General features: G+C 35.2%; 1 protein-coding gene across 4 annotated transcripts in view; it reads left to right on the top strand.

Moving 5' to 3' along the window:
* LOC5571017 (tetratricopeptide repeat protein 25) overlaps positions 1–27,582 on the top strand; it is a 72,391-nt gene that overhangs the window by 22,134 nt on the left and 22,675 nt on the right. For 2 of the 4 annotated variants that reach the window (XM_021851127.1, XM_021851126.1), the window contains exons 2-3: positions 26,171–26,293; positions 26,375–26,413. In XM_021851127.1, the coding sequence (XP_021706819.1) occupies positions 26,189–26,293; positions 26,375–26,413 (144 nt within the window). In that variant the 5' untranslated portion in view covers positions 26,171–26,188. Of the gene's footprint in view, positions 1–24,447; positions 24,468–26,170; positions 26,294–26,374; positions 26,414–27,582 lie in introns of those variants that run through there. The other 2 variants (XM_021851128.1, XM_001653397.2) reach the window with 2 other exon arrangements.

Here is a 27,582-nt window from a genome sequence, read left to right as displayed (position 1 = left end):
TAGCTCATCTCGGGACCAACCGCTTTACTTCCGAAGGAAGTCGTCACAATAACTTTTTACATCATAAGTGACTCTTGGAGATAGGATTCAACCCAGGTCCTCGGCATGAGAGGCGTGTGTTCTAACCACTACACCAGGTCAGTCCCCGATATGATTCGATATTTTTTGAAATTTTACTATATTTAAAGCAAAAATGGCTTTTTACAATGTATTTTGTCAAATTAACAAAAAGCTCCATAATTAAAAATTAATTTTCTTTATCTCGATATCTTCCATACACTATGGTCAGTTTAAAATCGAGTTAGGGACAGTTCACTATATTTAAAGCAAAAATGGCTTTTTACAATGTATTTTGTCAAATTAACAAGAAGCTCCATAATTAAAAATTAATTTTCTTTATCTCGATATCTTCCATACACTATGGTCAGTTTAAAATCGAGTTAGGGACAGTTCACTATATTCAATTTTGAACCAGTTTCGAATTTCGCCCATGTTTTTTTTAATGAAATTCACATTTTGCTTGAGCTCGTTCTGACTCAAACTAAATTGGAATTTTTAACGCATTGAGTTCATTTTTTATTCATGCGCTTGTATAAGAAGTTCAACAAGCTTTGATACCTACCAAACAAATCGGAATTTTATTTCATAACTACCATAGCAAAAAACGGTTAAATATAGGGTGGTCAGAATTAGAATATGTGGTCAATCCATCTAGTAGTGAGAAAACTATTTTTCAACACATTTAGATAGACATATGGTGTTTTCGGCAAAATTGTAGAAGTGGCAATTTGAAACAACTTTGTCGAAGAGAAGACATGATTTTTTCTCTTACACTTTTTGAGATATGCGCCGTTTTATGTGAATGACACCCATAAATCATATTTTTTATCATAACTTTTTTCGAAGATTTTTAATATTTTTGTGTTCTTTACAAAGCTGTTTGTCACAAAAACCAGTGTTTTAGCTGAACATGTTACTCTTCTTTTAAGGGATAGTTTGGGCCCAAATACCTGCTTTCAAAACTGGTTTCCGGCGCAAAATGGCGCAGACAACCCTTACATATTATGAAAGTACCATATTTTTCCTCCAGCAGGTTGAAAACGTTTGTTTATAGAGCGTACCAGTGATAGAGGCAATAGTAACGGGTTGAGGAACAAAAAATCGCGCGCTAAATCAGACTTTCGAACTTTCATCATAGTATTGAACTATTACAATAGTTACATGAAAGCAATTCAAGATATTGATAGTTAGTATAAATCATGTTGGTGTCTTCTACGCTATAGTTTTAAATTATTTGAAAAAAAAAAAATACGGAGGTCATGCATCAGTTTTTAAGTGAATGTATGAATTTACAATTGTTTTCAGTTTGAGGGAACACAACAGAAAAAAAAACAATTTAATTGTTTTGTGCGAAAAAAAATCTTCTTACATAAAAAAAATAATCCAAAACTCTTCTGTAACATATTTAATTGAATGAACTTTTGTACCATGGTTAACATGTTGGTGTGTTCCAGATAGGGAGCCGGATCCTATTCTTGGCACTTTTGATTCACTTCGGCAGTGGGATTTTTTGATAGCTACTCAACTCATATTGGGCCACAATATGCGTCATATTGAAGTGCTTGTTATTGTAAATTTTCAGACAATTCGGTTCAGAAAAACCCCACATGTCAAAGTGAATCTTGGAAGTGCCCAAGTTGCTCTGCACCCTATATAAAAAAGTGTGTGATTATTGAGAGATGTGGTATCCTGCCATTCCGGTACTCTCGCACAATATGTCTCTGAAATCTCCGGAACTCACAAGTTATCATCTACGTATTACTGAAAATTCTAACATTAAACATTAACATTATTACTCTCAACCTCTGTGTCAAGGCTTACAACTATCAAGTGTAACTATTGAATGAATTTATCTATAGTATAGTAAGACATCACAGGATACAATGTTTTCATGGTGATGATATCCATCGTAAATTGATCTAAAGCTTGCGTTTGTTCGTCTGTGCAATTACTGGATGTTCATTTTCCCAGGAAAGTTAAAATGAAAGCATATGAAATAGTTCTAAGCATGAAATACTTTCACGACAGAACCCAGTACAATTTAAAGACCGATTCAAACTTTTGCAGTTACAAAACAATCATAATCAAAAGTTGGGCAGCACGCGACCGGTAACATTCTATATCAATTCCTCTTTTAAATGCTTTGTTAATGGCATTAACTTTACTGTCGCATGAACTGTAGTTAACATAAGATTGTGGTTTCACCTCAACATTCAGTAACATTTTTTTCTGCCACAATGCACATTAATTTGAATCTCCTAGTAACCAGCAAGTGCAAAACTAAACCATTGCGCTCCATATCGAAATTGATTGCCCTCTGTCAGAGCTTATTTTGCCAACCAAATCAAAAGACATAAATCACTTTTGCCGGGTCCGTTCTACAAATAGCTCATCATTGACGTTCTCGACCCAGTGCCAGTCGTACCGTACTCTGCAGTTAAGAATTTCCAACGTAAACCCGTAGCAAAACCACGAGAACGTAAATAAAATCGATTATCTTATTAGATTTATGTCACATTTCGATGTTGTTTATGTTGGGATTGTTTTACCGATTACGCTAAACTTGTGGAGGATGACGAGCGCTTCGCTGTTGGGTGATTGTTCTGGTTGTCGAACGCCGTGCGGTTCACGATGAAACTATAGTGCTATGAAGATGTATGTCGACTTGGTACGAGAAAACTATGTGTGACTTTCACGATGCAATCACTCAAATGAGGATCGGAAAAAGCTCCGGCGATTTAGTATCAGTGACATTATACATCGATTTCCTTGTATGCGTTTTAATTATCTGATAATTGAAAGTATCTATTCTACAACTGGATACCGTAAAACGGGGTAGCAGTGGTCACCCTTCTCACCGTTCTCACTCAGTCAAAAAAAAATGTTTGAATGTTTCCAACATATAGATTGGTATATTGAAACATATAAATGGGTCTGCGTGATATGTGAGGATTTCAATTCGAAACTTGTAATCTTCTGAGTTGTAGGGTCACCAAGTGGCTTGGTAACTTAGTTGGTAAAGCGCACGTCTAGCAAACAAGAGTCCTGGGTTCAAATCCCAGCCGAAAAGGTGGATTTTTTTTCATAATTTCACCCATAATTTATCCGTATTTACAACGCGTTATGAGTTAATTAACTGTCACGAAACGGTGTTAAAAATTAGCGTTACACAGATTTTTAAACAGCCATTACTCTCAAACTAGTCATTCGATTTCAAATCTTCTTTCACAGTCATGAAGCATGACTCTTCAACAAATAAAAATATACTACATAGTCGTAGCAAGGAACAAAGAGTTTTAACCCGTATAGGCCTGAGTGAAAGCAAAAATACTGAAACCCTCACCGCTCAGCGAATTCTTAACGGATTCAAATGTTTTTTTGTCAGTTCACTGGCCCACATATCTAGTTTCTAGAAGTGGCTAGAAAACTCGGAAATATTTCTGTGGCCGGAGTTATTCCGGTGGGTTACTGGGTCAAGTCAGATAAAAAAGGGCTATTTTTTGGGATATGCCAAGATACCTTTATTTATTTGTAATGACAATCATTTTAATTTGCATAAATCATTAAGATCTGATATTCAGCATTATAAATGAAGAGTTTTGCACCGTTTAAAATATACTGGATGTGGCCATTCGGACGTAATGCCCGGAAGAACCGACTGTAGATTTGTTGGATACTAAACCGTTTCAATTCTCGAAAAGTTGAAATTAAACATAATTTTGCACTAAAATGCGTTCCCGTGATCTTGGCACAGATGTTCAGATACAAATTGGCCACTTTGTCATAAGTTTGAGGCGTCCCGGGACTCGAAAATGATCATTTATAGGATTAATCAAATGCAAAACTCATAGTTATCCAATTTAATCGTTTCTCAAAAAGTTTACACTGATGCAATTTTCGTAAAATTCCGTCATGTAGTGGCCACATTATAGCCAATTCCGGAAATTATCAGTGACTTGAAATATTCCTACCTTGAGGGGCACAAACGCACAATACCCTTCTCACCCGACCTGACCCAGTGATCCACCGGAATAACTCCGGCCACAAGAATATTTCCGCGTTCCTCTGCCCACTTCTAGAAACTAGATTTGTGTGCCAGTATACTGACAAAAAATCATTTGAATCCATTAAGAATTCGCTGAGCGGTGAGGGTTTTAGAATTTTTGCTTTCACTCAGGCCTATACGGGTTAAGGGGGGTGTGAAAATATGTCTTCCTAAAAAACCAGCGTTACAATGGTTGAGAGCTCAAATCTCAGCCATCAGGCAAAAATATTATAATTTTATTTCACCGCTGGAGACATTCAAGACCAGCATTGCAGGGAAAAATATCAAACATAGTCGTAGCAAGGCAAATGAAGAATGAGGGGCTCCTATCTAAATGTTTACCGAACCTATAAAAAAATATTTCAGTGCCACTATGCAATCAATTTTCGATTTTGTTTCAGAATTAAACACTTCCAGTGCAGATCTTCAAATGAAAAATACTCAACATGGTCGTAGCTAGGAAAAACAGTAATAAGGGGCTTCCATTAAAAAATGCCCAAAAACTTCAAAAATTCAAAAAAACTTTATAATGAGCAAACCGATTTTCGATTTTCTTTCACCATTTGGATGCATATAGTTGTGCCTTTCAGAGAAAAATAATATCACACATAGTCGTAGCAAGATATAAGATTTTTTTTTCCCTATTTCTTGGTCCCGTTTGCCTGTAAATCAAAATTCATAGCTATGAAATGTAATTTTTGTCCATGTCGTTGTGAACTTGATAAATTTTAATGAAGATATACATTTTTGTAAACACTTAAAATTTATTTTACCTAAAAAACTGCAGAAAACCCTTTTTTAACCTGGAGCTTAAAATTCAAAGCAGTGGCATGTACTTTTTTCACCATTAAATCAATTGCACGAATCAAGTGAAGATGTTTGAATAAGAAAAGAAGCTTCTGATTACACACAAAATTTATTTTACCACAGAAACTGCTTAAAACTCAATTTAATGAATCCAAAGCAATGACAAGTATTTTTTCAACATGAACTTGCTGATAGAAGTTAAGTGAACATATTTTAGAAGAAATATACATTTTCTGATAACACTTCAAATTTATTTAGCCTAAGTAACTACAAGAAACCCTATTTAATGAGCTTGTTTGCCTGTAAATATAAATTCAAAGCGATAACTCGTAGCTTTTTCGAAATAATTTTGCCTATAGAAGTTAGGTTAACATGTTTGAGTAGAAATTGACATTTCTGATTACACTAAAAATGTATTTTACCCAAGAAACTACGTAAAATCCTGCTTCATAAACATATATGCCTTCAAATGACAATTCAAAGAGATAGTATGTTATGTTTTTAAACATAAAATTGTTGATCGAAGTCAAGTAAACATGTTTGAGATGTAATAGAAATTTTTATTTATACTCAAATTTTATTTTACCTGAGAAACTTTGTAGAACATGTTAAATAATATGTGAAATGGGAAATATAAATTTTTGCTCTTTAATGAATGTTCGAATCCTCTGAGCAGAATCTCAAATAGAGAAACTTTAAAGTAGATGGAGTACCGTGTACCTTTTAATTCCGCTCCTAAATGCTTATCTTTGACAGATACGCGTATTTCGACTACCACTTGCAGTCTTCTTCAGTGTCAGTTACTCGTATCCACAGTGGATACGAGTAACTGACACTGAAGAAGACTGCAAGTGGTAGTCGAAATACGCGTATCTGTCAAAGATAAGCATTTAGGAGCGGAATTAAAAGGTACACGGTACTCCATCTACTTTAAAGTTTCTCTATAAATTTTTGGTTACACTCAAAATTTATTTCACCTAAGAAAATATGAAAAACCCTGCTGCACGAGCCTGTTTGACTGTAAAGCACAATTCAAAGAGATGACATCAATTTTTTCCGACATAAATTTCTTCACTGCAGTTTAGTTAACAAGAACGAGGAAATTACACTTAAAAATTATTTGACTAAGAACCAAAAAAAAATCCCAGATTTTGAACATTAACTTGGGATTTTCATAGTTTTTAAAGTATTATAAATTTTGAGTGTAATCAAAAATTATGATTTTAACTAAAATATAGTAATCTAATTTCTATCAGTAAGTTTATAACATAAAAAAATAAATGCTTTCGTTTTGAATTTTTATTCAAAGGTAAATAGGGTTTTGATAGAGGGGTATTCTTAGATACTAAGGTGAAATAAATTTTGAGTTTCCCGTAGTTACTTAGGCTAAATAAATTGGACGTGTTCGCTTTACTTTTATAAGCAAGTTAATGCCAAAAAAAACTACTTGTCATTGCTTTGGATTTCGATTCACATGCAAACAGTCTCATGAAATTAGGTTTTTAGCAGTTTCTTATATTACTTAAGAAACTGCTTGAATAACTTGCTAATTTTGAGTGTAATGAAAAATTTATATTTCCACTAATTAATGTTAACTGGACTTGTACAATCAATTGATTGTCAAAAAAGTACATATCATCGCCTTAGATTTTGTTTAGAGAAGTACAATTTGAAGTATGATATTTTTCATAGTTTTCAAAGTATAATAAATTTTAAGTGTAATCAAACATTATATGTAAGTAAAACTTCTTTAAGTAAATTCATAGCGTAAAAATTAAATGTCATCGCTTTAAATTTTGATTCACATGAAAACAGAATCATGATAACTGGGTTGACTTAGATTCTTATGTGAACTAAATTTTGAGTGTAATGAAAAATTTCCAATAGTTCTCAAACATGATAGATTAACTTCTACAATCAAGTTGGTGTTGAAAAACCAAACATTATTGCTTTTAATAGTTTCTTATAAGCATAATTATGTATTGGGCTAGGTCTCACGTATTTTTTTTGGTTAAAATAAATTTTAAGAGTAATCCAAAAATAGTTTTACTCCTCAAACATGTTAACTTGACTTCTCAAATAAATTTTATGTTTGAAAACAATGTACTACCGATTTGAATTTTAATTTACAAGCGTATATGTTTATTAAACAGGGTTTTACGTAGTTTCTTTGGCAAAATAAATTTGGAATGAAATCAGAAATGTCTATTTCTACTCAAACATGGTAACTACACTTCTACAATCAATTTGATGATGAAAAAAATGAAATATTATTGCTCTGAATACTTTTTACAAGCATAAATACAGTAAGGACCCGATTTTGTCAGCCCCTCGATGAATTTTAGGCTGACAAAATGGGGAACCTGACAAAATCGGGTCATTTTATTTTGCTCCTGTTTTTTTATTAGTTTTGGCGAGTTACATGGTAATATGGACTTTTAAGAGGGCGATGGACATGGGCGAAGCCAGTTTGGGGCTCCCCCCTCCCTTATACTCGATTTTTAACACTTGATAAAAGGCATTGCCATTGTCCCCTCTGGCTACGCCCATACGTGCATGACATCAAACATCATCATCAATTTTAATGTAAACGTGGTAAAACATGACGATAACAATTTTTTGACAAATTTAAAATAGGCTGACAAAATCGGGTCAAAAAGCTGACAAAATCGGGGGTAGACAAAATCGGAGGCAGACATAATCGGGGGCTGACAAAATCGGGTCAGTACTGTATCTATTGAATTTGGTTTTGCGTAGTTTTTTGGGTAAAATAAATTTTGACTTCTAAAATCAATCTTATGTTGGAAAACATAAAAACTACCGATTTGAATTTTTATTTACAATCGTATATATTCAGTTAACAGGGTTTCACGAAGTTTCTTGGGTAAAATACATTTTTAGTGTATTTAGGAGTATCTATTTCTACTAAAACATGCTAACCTAACTTCTATAAATTATCTATTACATTGTTTTCCGAAAAAGCTATGACCCATCTCTTTGAATTCAGATTTACAGGTAAACAAGCTCATGCAATAGGGTTTCTCGTAGATTCTTAGGTTAAACAAATTTGAAATGTTATCAGAAAATGTCTATTTCTACTCAAAAATGTTTACTTAGCTTCCACAAGCAAGTTCATGTCGAGAAAACTATATGCCATTGCTTTGGATTTCGATCTACAGGCAGACATACTCATGAAATTGAGTTTTTAGCAGTTTCTTTGGTAAAATAAATTTTGAGTGTAATCAGAAGTTTCTTCTCTTATTCAAACATCTTCACTTGACTTGTGCAATTAGTTTAATTGTGAAAAACGTACATGTAATTGCTTTTTATTTTGAGCTACAGGCAATCAAGTTAGAAAAAAGTTTTTCCGTTATATTTTAGGTAAAATAAATTTAAAATGTTTTCAAAAATATATATCTTCATTAAAATTTTTCAAGTTCATTTCGACAATCAACGATATGCAGAAACAACTATATGTCATAGCTATGAATTTCAATTTACAGGCAAACTGGACAATTAAATAGGGGATACTCCTTAAAAACCTTATATCTTGCTACGTCTATGTGTAATATTTTTTTTTTCTCTGAAAGACACAACTGTAGGCATTTAAATGGTGAAAGAAAACCGAAAATCGGTTTGCTCATTATAAACTTATGATTTTTTAAAGTTTTTGGACATTTTTTAAATGGCATCCCCTTATTCCTGTTTTTCCACGCTACGACCCTGTTAAGTATTTTTCATTTGAAGATCTGCACTACAAGTGTCGATTTCTGAAACAAAATCATAGCATAGCGGCACTGAAATATTTTTTCATAGATTTGGTAAACTTTCCAAATAGGAGCCCCCCATTCTCTATTTGCCTTGCTACGGCTATGTTTGCTATTTTTCCCTGCAATGCTGGTCTTGAATGTTTCCAACGGTAAAATAAAATTATAATGTTGTTGTCTGATGGCTGAGATATGAGCTCTGAACCATTGTAACGCTGTTTTTTCTGAGTTTGACCATCTTTGCTCAGCCCCTCACAGACCGTCTACCTTGCTACGACCATGTGTATTATTTTTCTATAAGCGTTTGACCACAATGTTTTTATTAGTGAAAAATTTTCAGCATTTGGACAAATATTTGTGAAGTTATGATTTTTTGAAAAGTCCGTGTAACGCTGTTTTGGGGTCACCGTCGTCTGCGGGGTTTTTTTTCTCACAGCAGCGTGACAGTTAATTTAATTTTATATGGATTAGTTTTCAGGTCATAAATCATGATTTTAAAGATAAACTCAATTTCTGCAGTTCAACTCTCGAAGAAGCAACTTTTCGATATAAAATGAGTTTCTATGGAAACCCTCAAGTGGCCTTTTACGAAAAGAGTAGTGTTGGATCCTTCGACCTTCACGCTTGGGCAATGAGAGCAGGATCAAACATGTCTCGCGTCGATAGCAAAGAAGTGAAAAGTGCGTGATCCGTTAGTAGTGGGGATTTTTTTATTATTATCGGACAATTTGGCCGAAGGATCTCCGATTTGTATGAAATTTTCACCAGAGGTAGAGCTCGTGGATACATGACCAAAAGTGAAATTCAAAAAATATATATATACCTTAAACTTTAAAAATTCATATCTCCTGAACTATGCATTGTAGAACGAAAGTCTTTTAGTGAAAACGAAAGGAAAAACATAAAACACAAAACACCCAACAGACCAATGGAGAATGCTCCAATTGACGAAAAGCTGCTTCTGACTGGAAAGGAAAGGATTGTTTACTGCGCTACACTTAAAATGCGTGTAAAATAGTACCACCGTTAGCGCACGGTTATGAGGCCCACAATAGAAGACATTTTCCTATGGGAAGCGTGCGGGTGGTCATTGGTTTTTCAGTTCTGTGGCCTAAACGGTAAAAGATACCCCTTTGGCGTCTATGGACGAAAGTTAGAGTATGGATTGATGAAACAAAACATATTTTATCGATTTTTCTTCATGATACCGACGATAGTTGTTTCACTATTTTTCCGACAATTTTCTCCATGGTGAGAAATTTTCCGGGAAATGTTTTTATTTTAATATTTTCAATTAGCTGTTGAGAAAATTTTCTTTCGTTTTCACTAAAAGACTTTCGTTCTACGATGCATAGTTCAGGAGATATGAATTTTTAAAGTTTGAGTTATATAGGGAAATCGTGAAAATTTATCTAGAGTTTTACGGGGAAATATTTTTTTAATTTTTTTGAACTTCACTTTTGGTCATGTATCCACGAGCTCTACCTTTGGTGAAAATTTCATACAAATCGGAGAACCTCCGGCCCAAACCAGTCCGATCATTTAAAAAAATGCCCTAGTGTTTGATCCTTCGACCTTGACGCTTGCTCCTGCGGGAGCGTGCGATGAGGGCAGGATCAAACTTGTCGCGCATCATTCGATCAGTGAAATAAAAAAGCACCGCGGATCGTTAGTAGTGTTCGATCTAATGATCGCGTCGCTTGCTTTTGCGTGGGCGGGTGACGACCACTTGTTCGGCGTACAATGCGATTATCGAATTGTTTCGCGAATCCGGTTAGGCGTGATTACATCATGGATCGCATCACCAAACATTGTAGACTCCCAGATCTCTACCTTTTCCCACTAACCCAATATCCTTTCCATGACAACTGTGGAGATGCAGAGGTATACTCGGTCTCTAGTAACAACGGTTGTCGAACTACCATTCCTTCCCTTCCCGATGACCGTAAGGACGTGACCAGCGCCGTAATTGACTTTTAAAATGTGTGCTCTCTATTTGTGCACAATGAGGAATGGTAGACTAATCCCAAGCCACATTCATTAAATCTCTGTGCAACTTCGATTGTTCTGGTCAATCACGGAGTAGCAACTACGAATTGTACGATCATCTATGCTTATGCTTATGCTTATACCATGACCCCACAGTTATGGATCAAATAGTGTGGTGTCCAACCTATAAAATTCAATAAAACGACATGGAAAACGAAAAATTGTAATTTAAAAGCATGAATTGAATCGTTTCAAATTGGAACTTCGGTTAGTAAACTGTTTTGAGTGTAATATGTACATTAGGGCAATTCAAATTTTAAAAATGTTTCAAAATCCAATCTCCCATATGCTCCTTATCATCCTTACCATAAAAATAGTGTTCTGTGAAATTTTCAGCTTTCTAGGTGGTGATTTAAAGGTGGCCCAATGACAATATAGGTTTATATGGAAATTACTATGGAGAAATTTAGAGAAATGTACCAAACACTCTAGTACTGTAATGTAAGTAGAAACTTATCATCCCATATTAAAAACTCATTCTTCAAACCTTAATGAAGGATGTTGCTGAAGAAACAAATCTTTTTTGAGTTAATTTTGTTTGGGATTTTTGTACATGTTTGCAGGGCTATAATCCCATATTAAGCTAAATAATAGCAAACAAACTCATGGATATCTCTTCTGCTATCCTTCGGATTGAATTTCTCTCTGCAGCGAATTTCTTCATTATGGTTTGAAAAATGAGTTTTCAATATGGGATAATAAGTTTGTATTAATATTACAGAACTACCGTGTTTGGAACATATCTCAAAATTTCTCCATAGTAATTTCCATACAAACCTATATTGTCTTTGGGCCACCTTTAAATTACCACATAGAAAGCTGAAAATTTCACAGAACACTATTTTTATGGTAAGGATGGTAAGAAGCATATGGGAGATTGGATTTTCAAACATTTTTAAATTTTGAACCGCCCTAATGTACATAGGATCGCATAAAAATTAAAAACATTATCGGTTTCTGAAAACCATATTATGGATCAATTTTCATATTATGGATCAAATTGTGACATATTACGGATCAGTGTGCAAAATCAAGAGATTTTCAACTCAATGCATCTGAATTGCATGATTTGGCGAAAGTTAACAATGTGTCACATATTACTGCAAAAAATAGCAGTGTTAGAGCTGGAAACAAGGGTAAAATTCCCTTTTTTGTGTGATACTGCATTGTAGTTACTGAGACATGGACTGTTTACGCTCTACATCAAGTTTTCCACCCATTTTTGTCTGCTAAATAATGAAATTTACAAACCTTGATGTTTTATGAGTTTTATTTTTAGTGCTATTATCTGAAAATGTCGAATCTAATGCTTGAAATGGCAGAAATCTAGATTCTTTGGAAGTGATCCATAACCGTGGTAAACATGGATCACTAGTTAGAAGTGCCAATATTCGGTATTTAGAATCAACAATCAAGAAAAATGTTTTCCAAAGATGAATTCATACTAAATCGAAGCAAACGAGCATGTTTTATGCTATAACATTTGAATTTTACCACCTGTGGGAGCTTATGAATGCTGACGGCACTTCTTACAGAAAATGACCATATAATGGTAGCTGTGTGGTACCAACTAAACATTTCTCGATTACTTTTTCAAATCGACGTAAGTAACTTCCATACGGTTTTGAGAAAATTAATTCAGAAGAATCACAACCTGTCTTCTAAAACTGTTTTAAAATGAATCACCTATTTGACATTTTTTCGCCGTGTACATTGCTTAAATTTTGCATACAATAAGCTCGCATTCAAAAACTAGGGAGTTCCTGTTATTTCCCACAAAAATTTTATTACAAAATGATAAGCCGATTTATTCAGTTACTTTCGACGTTTTTCTACCAGTGTAAAATCGACTCAAGTAGTGTTTTGTTTCGATTCGTGGTTAAGTCACTTTGTCTCTCCATACAGCGGAGCGGCGAAAGTAGTGGTTAGGTAGCGAAAGTTGAAAATCTTACTTTCGTCGTTTTGTAAATCCGGAAAGTAAACGTTCTAAAAGTGAAAAATCGAGTTGGTTTAGAGCAAAATGTGTAGAATTTCGTCTGCGAAACACGTAGAATCGATAAAGCAAGTTTATATACTTTTTTGACTTGAGTCTGTTTGAATAAGTTTTCGAGATTTGTCAAATACACCGTTATTGAGCGGTTGAATGTTGTGCTTAACATTACAAATGGTAGAAGACAACTAGTATAACATGGGAAAAATATGTTTCACGTCTACGTTTATGTTTTGAGCGAGTTATCCGATGTTGAACGCCAAAGTGATCCGTTACTGTGGGTGATCCGTAACTGTGTGGGCATGGTACCCTCAAGTGGACCCATGGGCGTCGAGATCGTCGGCTTCGCTGATGACGTCGTCCTAATTGTAATAGGCGAAACGCTGGAAGAAGTGAAAGTGCTAACCACGGAAGCAATGGGTACGGTTGAGAACTGGAGCCCACCACAAAACTGAGGTGCTACTAGTCAGCAATCGCAAAGCGGTTCAACACGCTGAGATTACCGTCGGGGGACATGTCATAGCATCACAGCGGTCACTCAGACACCTGGGCGTGATGATAAACGATCGGCTAAATTTCAACAGCCACGTCGACTATGCATTTGAGAAGGCGGCAAGGACGACTTACAAGGATCATGCCGAACGCTCATGGTCCGAAAAGCAGTAGGAGACGTTTTCTGGCTAGCGTATTATCGTCGATACTGAGATACGGAGTTCCGGCCTGGGGTGCAGCACTGCAAACCAAGCGCAATCGGGACAAGCTCAACAGCACGTTCCGGCTCATGGCTATGAGAGTAGCAAGCGCATACAGAACAATATCGTCGGAAGCGGTATTTGTGATCACCGGGATGACTCCGATGCATCACCCTGGGAGAAGACATCGAGTGTTATCAGCGGAGAGGCACTAGACAGGTGAGGAAATTGGCGAGGATCGGCTCGCTGGGCAAGTGGCAGCAAGAATGGGATGCCTCTGAGAAAGGTAGATGGACCCACAGACTCATCCCAGATGTGTCGACCTGGGTAAACAGGAAGCATGGCGAAGTAAACTTCCACTTGACGCAGTTCCTGTCAGGTCACGGTTGCTTCAAACAGTATTTACATCGGTTCGGCCATGCGCCGTCACCGTTCTGTCCTGTGTGTAGTGAAAGAGAGGAAACGCCGGAACATGTTGATTTCGACTGCCCGAGGTTCAACATGGAACGAAGCGCGGCGGTGGCTGCTTTTGGACAGGACTTTAATGCAGACATAATGGTAAGCAAAATGATAGGCGATGCTAACCTTTGGAATCTGGTGGAAAAAATGGTGGTGGAGATAACATCTATCTTGCAGAGAAACTGGCGGGAAGAGCAGCGAAGATCTCCCCTGCGATAGCCGCCATGGCCGCCGGTAGTCGGGGCACCATCAGTGCGGACGTCTCCCCAACCGGTACTGGTTGCAACCTCCGACGCAGGGGGAAGTCAGAAGGAGAAGGAAGCGAGAAGAGATGAACGATGAAAGGAAACAGAAACGCGGAAGAAGATGGAACGGCAGTCTGCTTAACATGCAAGAGCAAACCACTGGCAGACTGTGCAGAGTGCAAGAGCACAGAGCGGGAAAACGTCAAGAACGTAAAAGAAGTGCAGATGCACAGCCCCCCCGACGAAGTCGCATCTAGTGGAATCCGGGGGGATCCAGGCTACCGCCGGCAGTGAGGACTAGGTTTTAGTGGATAGGCACGCAAGTGAATCCCACACAGTGCCAAAAATTAACAGGTCAGATTTTTGAAACTTTTTGATAATAAAAAAAACCCTCAAGTTGCCCTTTACGAAATTACCATACATGTTGTAAGCTACTCGTTAGAACTCTATTTTTACAGCACTGATTAGATAAATGTGCAACTTCCTTCCTTAGCCGAGTGGTTAGAGTCCAAAACAAAACAGTGAAAGAGCTAACCAGAAACACGTTTCTAAGGTGACTAGATGTTCAAATTAAAAATGAACCCCGATGGTTTGCATGAGGTACCGTTCAAATTAACGGGGGTACACGGTAGTTGGATAATTCTAATATAAATAGACAAGGATCTTCCATGTGAGACCACTAGGCGCTAGATGAGAAATAAATTTGTTGACTTAACAATACTCTACAATTTTAAAGCCTTTTATGTAGTTTACCCACTAACTTTCACCAATCCAATGCAATTTTTATGTGACAGTGAATGCACATTGTCAAATATGTTAGCTTCCAACCCTCTTATTATAGTTGACAACCAAAAGCCTATTAACAGGACTCCTAGAACGTAGCATCGGTAGCATCAGATCGCAGAACAAACGATCTAGTAGGAATGGCAAATCATAGAGGCGGCACTCTTCCAGTAACGTCAAAGCAGAATGTCGTGCTCTTAGTGGAGCCTCCGTTTGCTTGCCACAATACTAAACTCCACAATGGATCATTAAAATAACCAAAACGGCCGCTATGGAAAGCATAGATAGCGCCACCATAGCCTTGTGTGTTTGACAGAACAGCAATGCTGTCACAATGTTAAATCCCATATACAGTAGCGCCTTTGTTTTGATGCGGTGAACACTTGCAAAAACTACATTCAATGATCCATTATGAAAGATTGCTTCCCTGAAATCATTTTGTTTCTTAGTTTTTCAACTCTTTTTCGTACCGATTTTCAATCGATTTTCGTAAATTTTCTTTAAAACATTGCACAGTTAGATCAAATCACCGAAGTCGGTGATTCATTCACCGAAATCTCAACAGCTGAACAGTCGGTAACCGGTTCGGTAAACGGATAAATTACAGACCTTTCGGTAATTCTCATGTTAGAGCTCAGTTGTCAAAACAACCGAGTGGTCGGTAAACGTTCACCGAAGAACTGTAAATACGGTGCACCGATTTTTTGTTCCTCAGAACCCCATTTTCAGACAAAAAGAACAACAAAGTCAAATTTAGATGATGGCCTTTTTATTAGTGAGCAAATTCTTTTCATATAAGGATTGTGTTCCCGGATCCAGCATAATATGTTGATAAGGTATAACCTGAGAGAGAGGAGACAGCTGGCTTTGATTGCGAGTTCCCAAAAGTCATGGGAACCTGTCACCAACTGTCACTGGAAAACCGCACATTCGGAGGGCAGAGCGTGCAAAGCTTTTAAAATTCAAGTAAACTTAATTGAAATTTCTAGGTGTTTTTCGATGATTTCACATTTCAAAATTTGAATAACTAAATGTAGTTGTGTGTTGGCAAACTGCTTTTGATTTTTTTGTATTCATAACCTTTTTCATCTGACCGTTGTGCACAACCGAAGAATAAAAGAAAGAGGTCAAAGAAGGCAAGAAGACATACCATCTGCCAGTGAGCTATCTCCTCTCTCTCAGGGCGATGACATATTGAAAGAGAAGAGAAGTGAAGTGAAGTGTTGGCGAAAAGAGAAGAGAAGAGGTAAAAATGGTATGGCATACTGGGAGAGGTTTCGAAAGAGTTTCAATGCGCTCCGTGTTTTCATTGATTTTGTGCTTCGGCAACAGCATGCTGCCTGCGACCAGAGAGAGAGAGAGCGCGCACGGCTGCTTTATTCTGTTTCTTCTCCTTTCCCATGTCCCATTCGCATCAACAGAGGCCTGTAAATGCGACTCTGTAGAATGTAGCAAGTTTGTTAAAATCATTTCTCATCAAGCAGGATGGCGATGGCGTGCGAAGAAAACCATTTAAATCACTAAGCATGTTTATTTTTCGTCATCATCCGCACTCAAGTCCGCTAGAAATTACAATGTAGGGCCGATACAACTTGGATGAAACAAGCAGAAATAGCAATCATAGGCTATCATTCAGAGTATATACCATGACCCCACAGTTATGGATCAAATAGTGTGGAGTCCAACCTATAAAATTAAAACTACATGGTAAACGTAATTTAAAAGCACGAATTGAATCGGTTCAAATTGGATCTTCATATAGTAAACTGTTTTGAATGTAATATTTACATAGGATTGCATAAAAATTAAAAATTGTATCGGTTTCTGAAAACCATATTATGGATCAATTTTCATATTATGGATCAAATTGTGACATATTACGGATCAGTGCGCAAAATCAAGAGATTTTCCACTCAATGCATCTGTTTTGCTTGATTTGGCGAAAGTTAACAATGTGTCACATATTACTGCAAAAAAAAATAGCAGTATTAGTGCTGGAAACAAGGGTAAAATGCCCTTTTTTGTGATACTGCATTGTAGTAACTGAGACATGAACTGTTTTCGCTCCATACCAAGTTTTCCACCCATTTTTGTCTGCTAAAAAACGAAATTGACAAACCTTGATGTTTAATTAGTTTTATCCTTAGTGCTTTTGTCTAAAAATGTCGAATCCAGTGCTTAAAATGGCAGAAATCTACATTCTTTGGATGTGATCCATAACCGTGGTAAACAATCATTTCCTGGTCCATATTATGGATCACTAGTTAGAAGTGCTAATATTTGGTATTTAGAATCAACAATCAAGAAAAATGTTTTCCAATAATGAATTCATACTTAATCGAAGCGAACAAGCATGTTTTATGCTATAACATTTGAATTTTACCACCTGTGGGAGCTTATGAATGCTGACGGCACTTCTTACAGAAAACGACCATATAATGATAGCTGTGTGGTACCAACTAAACATTTGCCAAATACACCGTTATTTAGCGGTTGAATGTTGTGCTTAACATTAAAAATGGTAGAAGCAAATAGTATAACATGGGAAAAATATGTTTTACGTCAACGTTTATGTTTTAGGCAAGTTATTCGATGTTGAACGCCAAAGTGATCCGTCACTGTGGGTGATTCGTAACTGTGTGGGCACTGTACAATATAAAAATTAGAAAAAATATAACAGAATAAATAAGTTGTTGTTAATCTGATTGAATACACGATTGACTACATTAATTAAAAAACCAATGAATAGATTTTCGTGACATAGTGACTATCACATATTATGAAAACAACTACTAAAAAGTTAAATTAATTAATTCAAGAGAACAAAAATAAATCAAAACATATATGGTACTGGTTGTGTATAATGATGATAGCTATCAAGCCGACTGGTATATATATGGAACATAAATTGACTCTAATCTGTTTACATTTCTTTCGAACAAAACTTGATATAAACAATGCTCTTGAACCTTTAACGAATTCCATTGTTGAAGCCAGGAGCATTGCAGTTCCAAAATTTGAATACGTGATTATAGACTATGATGATGAACCGTCTTAAAAAAACGTGAGGAGAAGGCAATTTCAACGCACTCGCGATACTGCTATGAAAATTATATGGCCGGATTTGCAGGAAGAAATCAAGAAACGTTTTTCTCAATTAAGAAACAAAAACTTTTAAAAATAAAATTTCTCAATTGTACCTTGGCTCCAAGCCCTTTTGGAAATTATCTAAAATTTTGAAAAAAAAAACCTCAGAAGCCAATACCGGCATTGGAATAAGAAAACAAATTACTACTAACTAATTGCGAAAAAGCTCAAAAACTTGCTATGCAGTTTTAATTAAGGACTTACTAGTCCAATAGAAAATCAAGTTCTTCAAAATAGACTTCGAAAATATTCTCAACCAAGAGAATGTTTTGGAACATTCCTGGGATACTGATTTGGAAGAAATGAGTACTATTATTTAAAAATTCAAAAATATGAAAGCTCCTGGCGATGATGGAATTTTCTACATCCTCATCAAGAAAATTCCCGAAAGTAGCTTATCATTCTTAGTTGATATTTTTAACAAATGTTTTCAATTAGCATATTTTCCTGACAAATGAAAAAATGCTAGGGTTGTACCAATTTAAAAACAAAACACAAATCCTGCAGAAGCTTCTAGCTATCGTCCAATCAGTTTGCTTTCCTTCATCAGTAAACATTTTGAAAAAGTCATGAACAGAATGATGGCCCACATCAACGAACATTCATTTTTTGCCAATGAACAGTTTGGATTCCACCATGGACATTCGACCACTCATCAACTTTTACGTGTAACAAATTTGATTCATTCCAACAAATCTGAAGGCTATTCTACTGGTCTTGCTTATCTAGATATAGAAAAAGCATTCGACAGTGTTTGGTACTGAAGGCTTGATTGTAAAATTAAAAAAACTTTAATTTTCCAACATACATTGTTAGAATAATTCAAAGTTATCTGTCAAATCGTACACTTAAGGTTAATTATCAGAACTCCAGGTCTGAAAGACTTCCTGTAAGAGCTGGTGTTCCCCAAAGCAGCATTTAGGGACCAATATTATACAATATTTTCACATCTGACTTACCTGAGTTAACTCAGGGATGTCAAAAATCTTTGTTTGCGGATGACACAGGCCTCTCCGCCAAAAGACGAAGCCTGCGTGTCATCTGTAGTCGATTGCAAAAAAGTTTGGATATTTTTTTTTCATACTTGCAAAAATGGAAAATTTCTCCTAATGCTTCCAAAACTCAACTAATAATATTCCCACATAAACCAAAAGCTCTTTATTTGAAACCTTCAAGTAGACATGTTGTCACGATGAGAGGGGTTCCAATAAATTGGTCAGATGAAGGTAAGTATCTAGGGCTCATGCTAGATAAGAATTTAACTTTCAAAAATCACATTGAGTGCATTCAAGTCAAATGTAACAAATATGTAAAATGTCTCTATCCCATTATTAATAGAAAATCAAAACTTTGTCTTAAGAACAAGCTTTTGATATGCAAACAAATTTTTAGGCCAACCATGTTGTATGCTGTACCAATATGGACTAGCTGTTGTAATTGTAACCAGGAAAAAAGCTCTTCAGAGAATTCAAAATAAAATTTTGAAAATGATTCTGAAGCTTCCTCCCTTGTACATATAGTACTAATGAGTTACATAAAATATCCAGTGTTGAAATATTGGAACAAATGTCAAATAGAATAATTAATAATTTCAGGCAAAAAAGTTACAATCTTCTATTGTTACGATTAATGCGTTATATATTAAGGTTAAGTTAAGTTAAGTAAATTGAAAACGTGTTTTTTTTTCTTCTATAAGCAGGTGAAATCAACTCACCTGTTAAAATCTGAACTGCTACGGCAAATGAAATGTAATATGTTGTTAATAAAATGTTATTAAAATCTTAAATTTGTTTTACCAAGTAAGGATGATAGTGTTGTCTAATAACACAGAACACACAGAAGAAATGAATGTAATGTTTGAAATGATACTTATAAAGAAATTATAAAAATGATATCTATCAAGCCTACCGAATATTTTTTCAAAAAAAGTTATAATTTTCGAGAATTTTGAAATTGAATGCCTTTTTCCAATCAAAATTAAATTATTAAACTTCTGCTGTTATGAACGAATAATTTCTTTAAATTCACTTAACACTTCAGTCGTCGCGATGTTGTATTTTGTACAACACTTTTGAAAAAAAAAAACTCGCTTTTCGTCCTCAACAGCAGTGTGGTGGTTTTGACGGTGGTGAACCGCGCAACGACTGGAAGTTTAAACAATACACTAGTTATAGATATAATATCATGTTTGTATCTATGGAATGAAATAGTATGTTAATTGCATACCTTTTCTACGAGTACTGTAAATGTTTTATGGGAATCTTTTCTAAGCTTGAATCATCGATATTATAAACAAGATCACGAATGGTTCCAATTGCAGTTAATTTTTAAGTAAATATTGATTTTCTGAACGGGTAATAATCGATCAAATTTGAGAGCAATTTCCCGCTTTATTAAAGTAAAAGTTATGGTTTTAATGATTGATAACAAATCGACCCTCTTATTTATAAGTCAAGGAACATTGTGGTTTTCTTTGTTTTTCCTACGGAATGGCCAAGTGATAATTTTGAGTTGGGGAATTTTATTGTATAAGATCAGTTCAGTGGTACAAAGCACACATTTTTTTTTTCAAATATAAAAAAGAACTTTTTTTTTGTGTTTGTTAATTTAGTTTACTCCCAACTGTTTTCATCTGTTCGAAATTCACTCGCAATATTAGTGCTGCCAATAATAGTTCAAATTATCTTCAAGCGTTTTCGCGCGTCAAAGCACCACACGAACTGCTTTCACGCTTGACCACACTTTCCATCCCTCTTCGCATCGCTTCAGTATGCCAGGTAAGCGCGATTTTCATACAACATGCATGGAGAGACCTTCAACGCGTACGCTCCTCTTTCACATCCTCGCTTTCTGTCTGTACTAAGTAATATAGTTTGAGATTTTATCAAACATGCCTTGTCGATTTTTTATATACCGCATTGACAAGTGATCCACAAGGAGCAAGTTTGTTTTACGTAAGCCATAGTGTTGCACAAAATATCTAGATATTTCACAAGATTTTATTGAACTGGTGCTTGATATTGAATCGTAATCAAGAACTCTAGGAAGATTTCCTGTTTTTTGAGGCGTTTTACAAACAGTTACTTATTCGATCGAATTGCCCGGAACCCATAATGGCGTTGTTTTGTTTCACATTGGGCTGGATAGATTATTTGGGAGGTGAGGTTGGGACGGAGAATATTGCTTTTACCTTGAATTTCAATTTTCGATGGAAAATCCATCTGAATATTTTTTTTTTTTCAAATTTAGATGTCAGTATTATCATTCTGTATTTCTGTTTATTTGCTGTCAAATCATCTAACAGTGAACAATCTGCTCTTCAAATCAGCAAAATGGAGTCACACAAAACCAAGAGTACTCTGAAAATTATACAAGAGTGAATGTTCAAACTGATGAAAGTTTAAATCAAAGCCTGAGCTTACATGATCAACTGATCATATTCTTCGACATCTTTTTATCTCGATTTATGAGGAAAATGTATACAGGAAACAAGACAAATAGAAATAAGGAATAGATGATTGACGAATTATAATTATTCATGATTGTAATAAGATTGTTGAAAAATCTAGATATTTAAAAGAGAGATTAGTGCTGAACAAGCAAAATATTAGTCACCCCTGTTCTTGTTTATATTCAAATGCCATTTCGATCGAAAACAGTTTTTCATTTTCGCCAACAATACCAAGTAGGGATTCTTCCACCACATTTAATGATAAAATATGTTTTGAAGTAGTTATCAACTGGAGAAAGCAATAAAATAATATAGAAAACAAAAATACTGATTACTGTGATGCATCAAAACCCGGACACCTAAGATGATACACATATTCAAATGCTTGCATACGATTGGTTAATCGTTATTTTATTATGTAGAGTAAGGTGGGGCAAAAGTTCGACCTTAGTGGTATAATCAAAGTTTCCAGGAAAACAATAGCAGTTAAAACAAAATAAATACCATACAGTGAACCTTCAACATATTGGCTATAATTTTGCTGAACAAACTTGTGTCAAAATATTTACCCATTTTTAGTTATAACAGTTTCAAAATTGATTGTCTTATTCGAACTTTTGCCCCACCGGTGGGGCAAGAGTTCGAATCTAGTATGGGGCAAAAGTTAGCTGGCCAAAACACAAAATTTCGATCCTTTTATGACAGGCATACTTTACACCAGCCGTAAACTTAAGTTTGCCGAAAAGTACACACTAAATTTTCATCAAAAATTGGCCAAAACCGCGTTAATTGTAATATACTCAAAAATAGCAGTTTTTCGCAAAACAAAGTGGAAATGTAAAATTTTGGTGACATTTTTCACACGATCACACAAATTTAACTCAATTTGAAGATAATATGTGGATTTTAGGCAATTTGCAAATTTTTCCGTGATTTTATACATGGGTCGAACTTTTGCCCCGCTGATTCGAACTTTTGCACCACTAAAGACCAAAAATTGTTTTCAAGCAATTATGCAAAAACTAATACACCTCAAAGCAACCTTATGATAGGCCTAGAAACGCCCTTACATAAAATATTGGAAAAGATTTTATCTTCAATTGGTTCCATGCAACGAAAGTTTGACCAAAAATTACAATATTCACGTCGAAAAACAACAAATTGCCATAACTTTTCCAAATCTCAATCGATTTTTATGATATTTGGAGTGAAAGTCTCTTACTTGAATAGCATTCGAACCACCTTGACATTTATAAGATTTGTTTTGAATTGAGCTAGAAATCTCAAAAAGAAACTCTTACCCCACTCGAACTTTTGCCCCACTTTACTCTATTATTTTGAGATGATAGCTTTTAGGTTAGAACTTGATAATTTTCAACAAATTTACAATGAATTGAATGAAAATTGAGTTAATTCTGCATCATGTCGTGTCCATAAATCCGGACACATGAATCAAAATCCGGACATCGGTGCATCAAATTCCGGACATTCAAAAAATCGCAGTAGTTCTTTAAAAAAAAAAAAAAACCATTAAACATACCTTGATATCACGATACAAAGATTCATGGATTTGTAAAATTAATGTTGTTCCTCTGTTGGATTATACAGAAACATCATAAAACGTAGGTTTTGAAGTCTTCAAAAAATACTTGTGATATGTGCATCGTTCCCCCAATAATTACACATAATTTACAAACATTTTCAGTTAATACTATTTAAAATCACAACGGTTCAACATTCAACGAGTTTTCCAGGTTTTCGAACAATTATGATGTTGTATTTCTTTTTGAACTTTGAAAAATTGTATGCTAACACACTGTGTCAGGATTCGAAACCACACATATAAGTATCCGGACAGTCGTCTTCTGGCAAAGAATTACATGCATTTCATAAATTTCTTCGAAACTATTGACTTTACCGAGAACTAAATACAAACAAATCACTACAGAACATGAATCACATATGATAAGCACGTAACAAACGCGTGATGAATCGCCGAAACGCGATGGCGCATTGAGTAGAATTTCTTTGGTTATCGTTAATTTTAAAGCAAACGCGTCCTAGCGGAACCGACTTTTGTTTTTGTCTTTAATTATGTTTTACAAGGCTAACTTGATGTCAATTCATGTTACAATGGTCTACAATAGTTAACATTAATAGTAGGAATAATATTCTCACACTAGGAAGGATATTTAACATTGAAATGATTGAATTTCACCAGAGTGTCCGGATATTGGTCCTGTCCGGATTTTGATTTATCACGGTAACAGTTTATCAATAAATCAGTTGTAATTATGATAAGTTACTAAACTTAATTCATTTAGGGAAAGTGTACCAGTTATGGCCATAGTGATTCCCTATTTGGCCATATGCAAAATTTGGATAACTTTTACATTTTTAATCTTTTTGAATGTTTTAACATCAAGATTTATCCTTAATTTTACTGCTAAAACACAAAAGATTTTTCAAAATGTAAAAGCATACAAGATATCACGTATGGCGAAATAGGGAACCACTATGGCCATAACTGGTACACCTACCCTAATTATAAAATTCCCTATTTGTGGATTTAATTTACTAGCAAACGTTCTGATTCGTGCTCCATTTACGCCAAAAACGAGCGCAGTCATATCATATTTCTCTAGCGTTCACTAGCGTTCTTGCGCGTCGAAGCAGCAAATGATTTCCACAGATCTCTTTGAACCTCTTTGCTTCGCCTTCAGTATACCAGGTAAGCGCGTTTTCCATATAGTTTGCATTGAGAGAGCTTTGACTCTTTTCTCTTCTCTCCTTTTATCCCTTCTCTACTCCTGCAATATGTCATCGCCCTCAGGGTATAACAGATGTCTGGTCGGGTGCGATGCCAGTTTCCACATAGAGTAAATAGCGCCGGGAACAACGAAAGAGAGCAGCGGATGTTGATGGCCGGACTGCAAATACTTAATTATATTAGTTCATAAAACTTACAGTAGGTACTTTGAACTCACCCTTATAATCATAGTGTCCGAAAAATTCGTCAGATGCAGAAAAAACCGTTTACAGACACACCACAAATAGTTTCGTTGCAGCGGGGTAATAAAAATATTGAGCTGACGCTGTCATTCAGCCAGATTACTGATATCGGTAATCTAATAGTTCGTTTACCGAACTTCAGTAAAATGTATTACCGTTTTCGGTAATTCTAATGATTTACAGATTTTTCGGTACATTTTTTGACAGATCATCAACAGTTCACCGTAGTTCGGTAATTTTGATTTAGGCGCGCTGTCAAAAACTGCTTGATTACCGTAGCATCGGTAAAATTGTGAATTACTGATTTATTCGGTAATTTTATTTACCGAACTAGCATACTCTGTTTGAGTGTGTGTGTTTATTCGAAATATTGTAAATAAGAGAAACTACAGTGTAAAGATAAACATAAATATTTTGTTTGAATGAATAAATGTATAAATGACACAAAATAATGTCACAGAATAGTATCCTAGTAAAATATAAAAATGTGTCTAGCAATAACATTTAAAATCACCATTGAAATTTCGAATTTTTGAATTTTATTTACAGATACCGCAATAATAGGCAACAAACTAATTTCATTGTCTTATTATTGCGGCATATGCTTATTCTCAAAAACATAGAAGTTTTCTTTAAAATTCAACATCTATCAATTAACTACACTCATCAGATAGACGGACCGGTTTAAAATATAGGCTCTTCTTGATACAGGGGGTTTGAAATTGTTCTTCTACCGATCAGAATTGTTTAATTTTGAAACCATTTTTTTTTTCAATTTCTTTATTAGTATCATTCCAAACATTACATTCATTTCTTATATCTAGGTGTTTTGCGTTATTAGACAACACTATCATCCTAATTTCGTAAAACGAATTTAAGATTTTATTAACATTTTGTTAACAACATATTACATTTCATTTGCCGTAGCAGTTCAGATTTTTTACAGGTGAGTTTATTTCACCTGCTTATAAGCGAAAAAAAACGCTTTGAATATACTTAACCTAACCCTAGCTTAACCTAAACATATAACGTATTAATCGTGGCAATAGAAGATTGTAACTATTTTTGCCTGAAATTATTAATTATTTTATTTGACATTTGTTCCAATGTTTCAACATTGGATATTCTATGTAACTCATTGGTACTATACCAGGGAGGAAGCCTCAGAATCATTTTCAAAATTTTATTTTGAATTCTCTGCAGAGCTTTCTTCCTGGTATTACAACAGCTAGTCCATATTGGTACAGCATACAACATGGCTGGCCTGAAAATTTGTTTGAATATCAAAAGCTTGTTTTTAAGACAAAGTTTTGATTTTCTATTAATAAGGGGATAGAGACATTTTACATATTTATTACATTTGGCTTGAATGCCGTCAATGTGATTTTTGAAAGTTAAATTCTTATCTAGCATGAGCCCTAGATACTTAACTTCATCTGACCAATTTATTGGAATCCCTCTCATCGCGACATTTTGAAACCATTCGTTTGTTTCAGCTTGGGAATATTATAAGCTTTCACAACCATCAATAATGAGGGTTTAATTCTTATACCGTGATAATAGGGAATACCGCAATAATAGGCAAATTACCCTAGTACTCGATTGCACTTTCCCACCTCAAAAAAATAATGATCTATTTTCGTCACTTTTTCCTCATTTGCAGCGGAATCAAAAGAAAACCATGAGCAAACCAGCAAAAAAGCGCCCCAAAAGCTCCAAGCCTGTGGTGGATGAAATCGAGGTGGCGTGCAAAAACCTTCGCGATGAAGCACTCAAATACATGAAGGTAGGAAAGCTTTTAGTACGGTGGATAAAATGGGGCTTTGTTCTAAACTGTCGCTTCAATTTTTCCTCACATTTGTTCCAGGTTCGGAACTTCAATAAAGCTTTGGGCCTATATGATCAGGTAAGGATGTGGTAGGTGGTATGCTTAGTGGTTTTTGGCACTTAATGCACGGCTTTGAATTTAAGAATTTATAATTATTAGGAACAACCTAATAAATATCATAATTCAATAATTATAACATTATAATTAAAGAGATGAAATTATAACCTAAGTGGTTATATATTAAGTATTTTTGATTGGAATTCCAATCTCAATCGAATTGATAGAACATACAGCTATCTAGTTAGTCTTTAGGACAATACAAACACCTGTTGAATCCTAGAAACCAGCTTGTTGATATTTGAAAACGAAAAAGTGGTGGTGAGAAATGTTTCACGTAGTGAATAAATAAATAAAAAGAGTAATACAAAACACTATATGCTGAATAATCTAGAAGAACTGTGAGGTGGTGGCGGATCCGTGCAACGCAATGTATCATTTGCTATTCGGAAGGTTTCGTTCGCGAAAACGGCCTCACCTGTCTCATCACGCGAACCCATGCCACCATTGCGAAGGTATGCCGAGTTTTTCCAACGGCCACCACTTTTTAACTTATTACGTTTCTTATCAGTTGAAAGGAGAACGATTCGATTATCAGAGTAATTCGATTGAACTTCCAATATAACAATTTGATGTTTTTGTTATTACATTTTGGAGTTCGATATCAATTCTGTTTTATAATCCATATGACGGTTTTTCTAAAATCCGGAAAAAGTAATCAAACCGGAAACCCGAGCATGCAACATGGCAAACGAATACAATATAGTGATATTAAAAATAAGGTTTTATCTAGTTCTAAGCGTTTTTGACCAGATTGTCTACTGCGATTTGTATTCTACATGGGATGAAGCCCTAAAGTCACTGAACTTTTTTTAATACCGTAATCTGGAGTAACGTTGATATTGCTTAAAAATTTCATTCAAAAATGCAAATGTTGTAAGTTTTTTTTAAAACAAGTACTGTTTTATGGCGAAATATTTTATCAAAAAAAAAAACACCGCGGATCGAGGTATAGGGTAACTGGATCATAACGTGCCGTCTAAGGAAGGAAGCATTTTAGCTATGAAGTACATTATTGGGCGCTGTTTGTGTTTATTAGTCATTACCTGATAGACAAACAGGTTTTCTATCAAATATTAGAAACAGCCATCCATTTTCATTATTCGTACCCATGCGCAATCATACTTGCA

This window comes from Aedes aegypti, chromosome 3 (genome assembly GCF_002204515.2).
Source record: "Aedes aegypti strain LVP_AGWG chromosome 3, AaegL5.0 Primary Assembly, whole genome shotgun sequence".
NCBI classification, from domain to species: domain Eukaryota; kingdom Metazoa; phylum Arthropoda; class Insecta; order Diptera; family Culicidae; genus Aedes; species Aedes aegypti.
The sequence above is the reverse complement of the archived record's forward strand: the minus strand, read 5'-3'. Positions and strand labels throughout refer to the sequence as shown.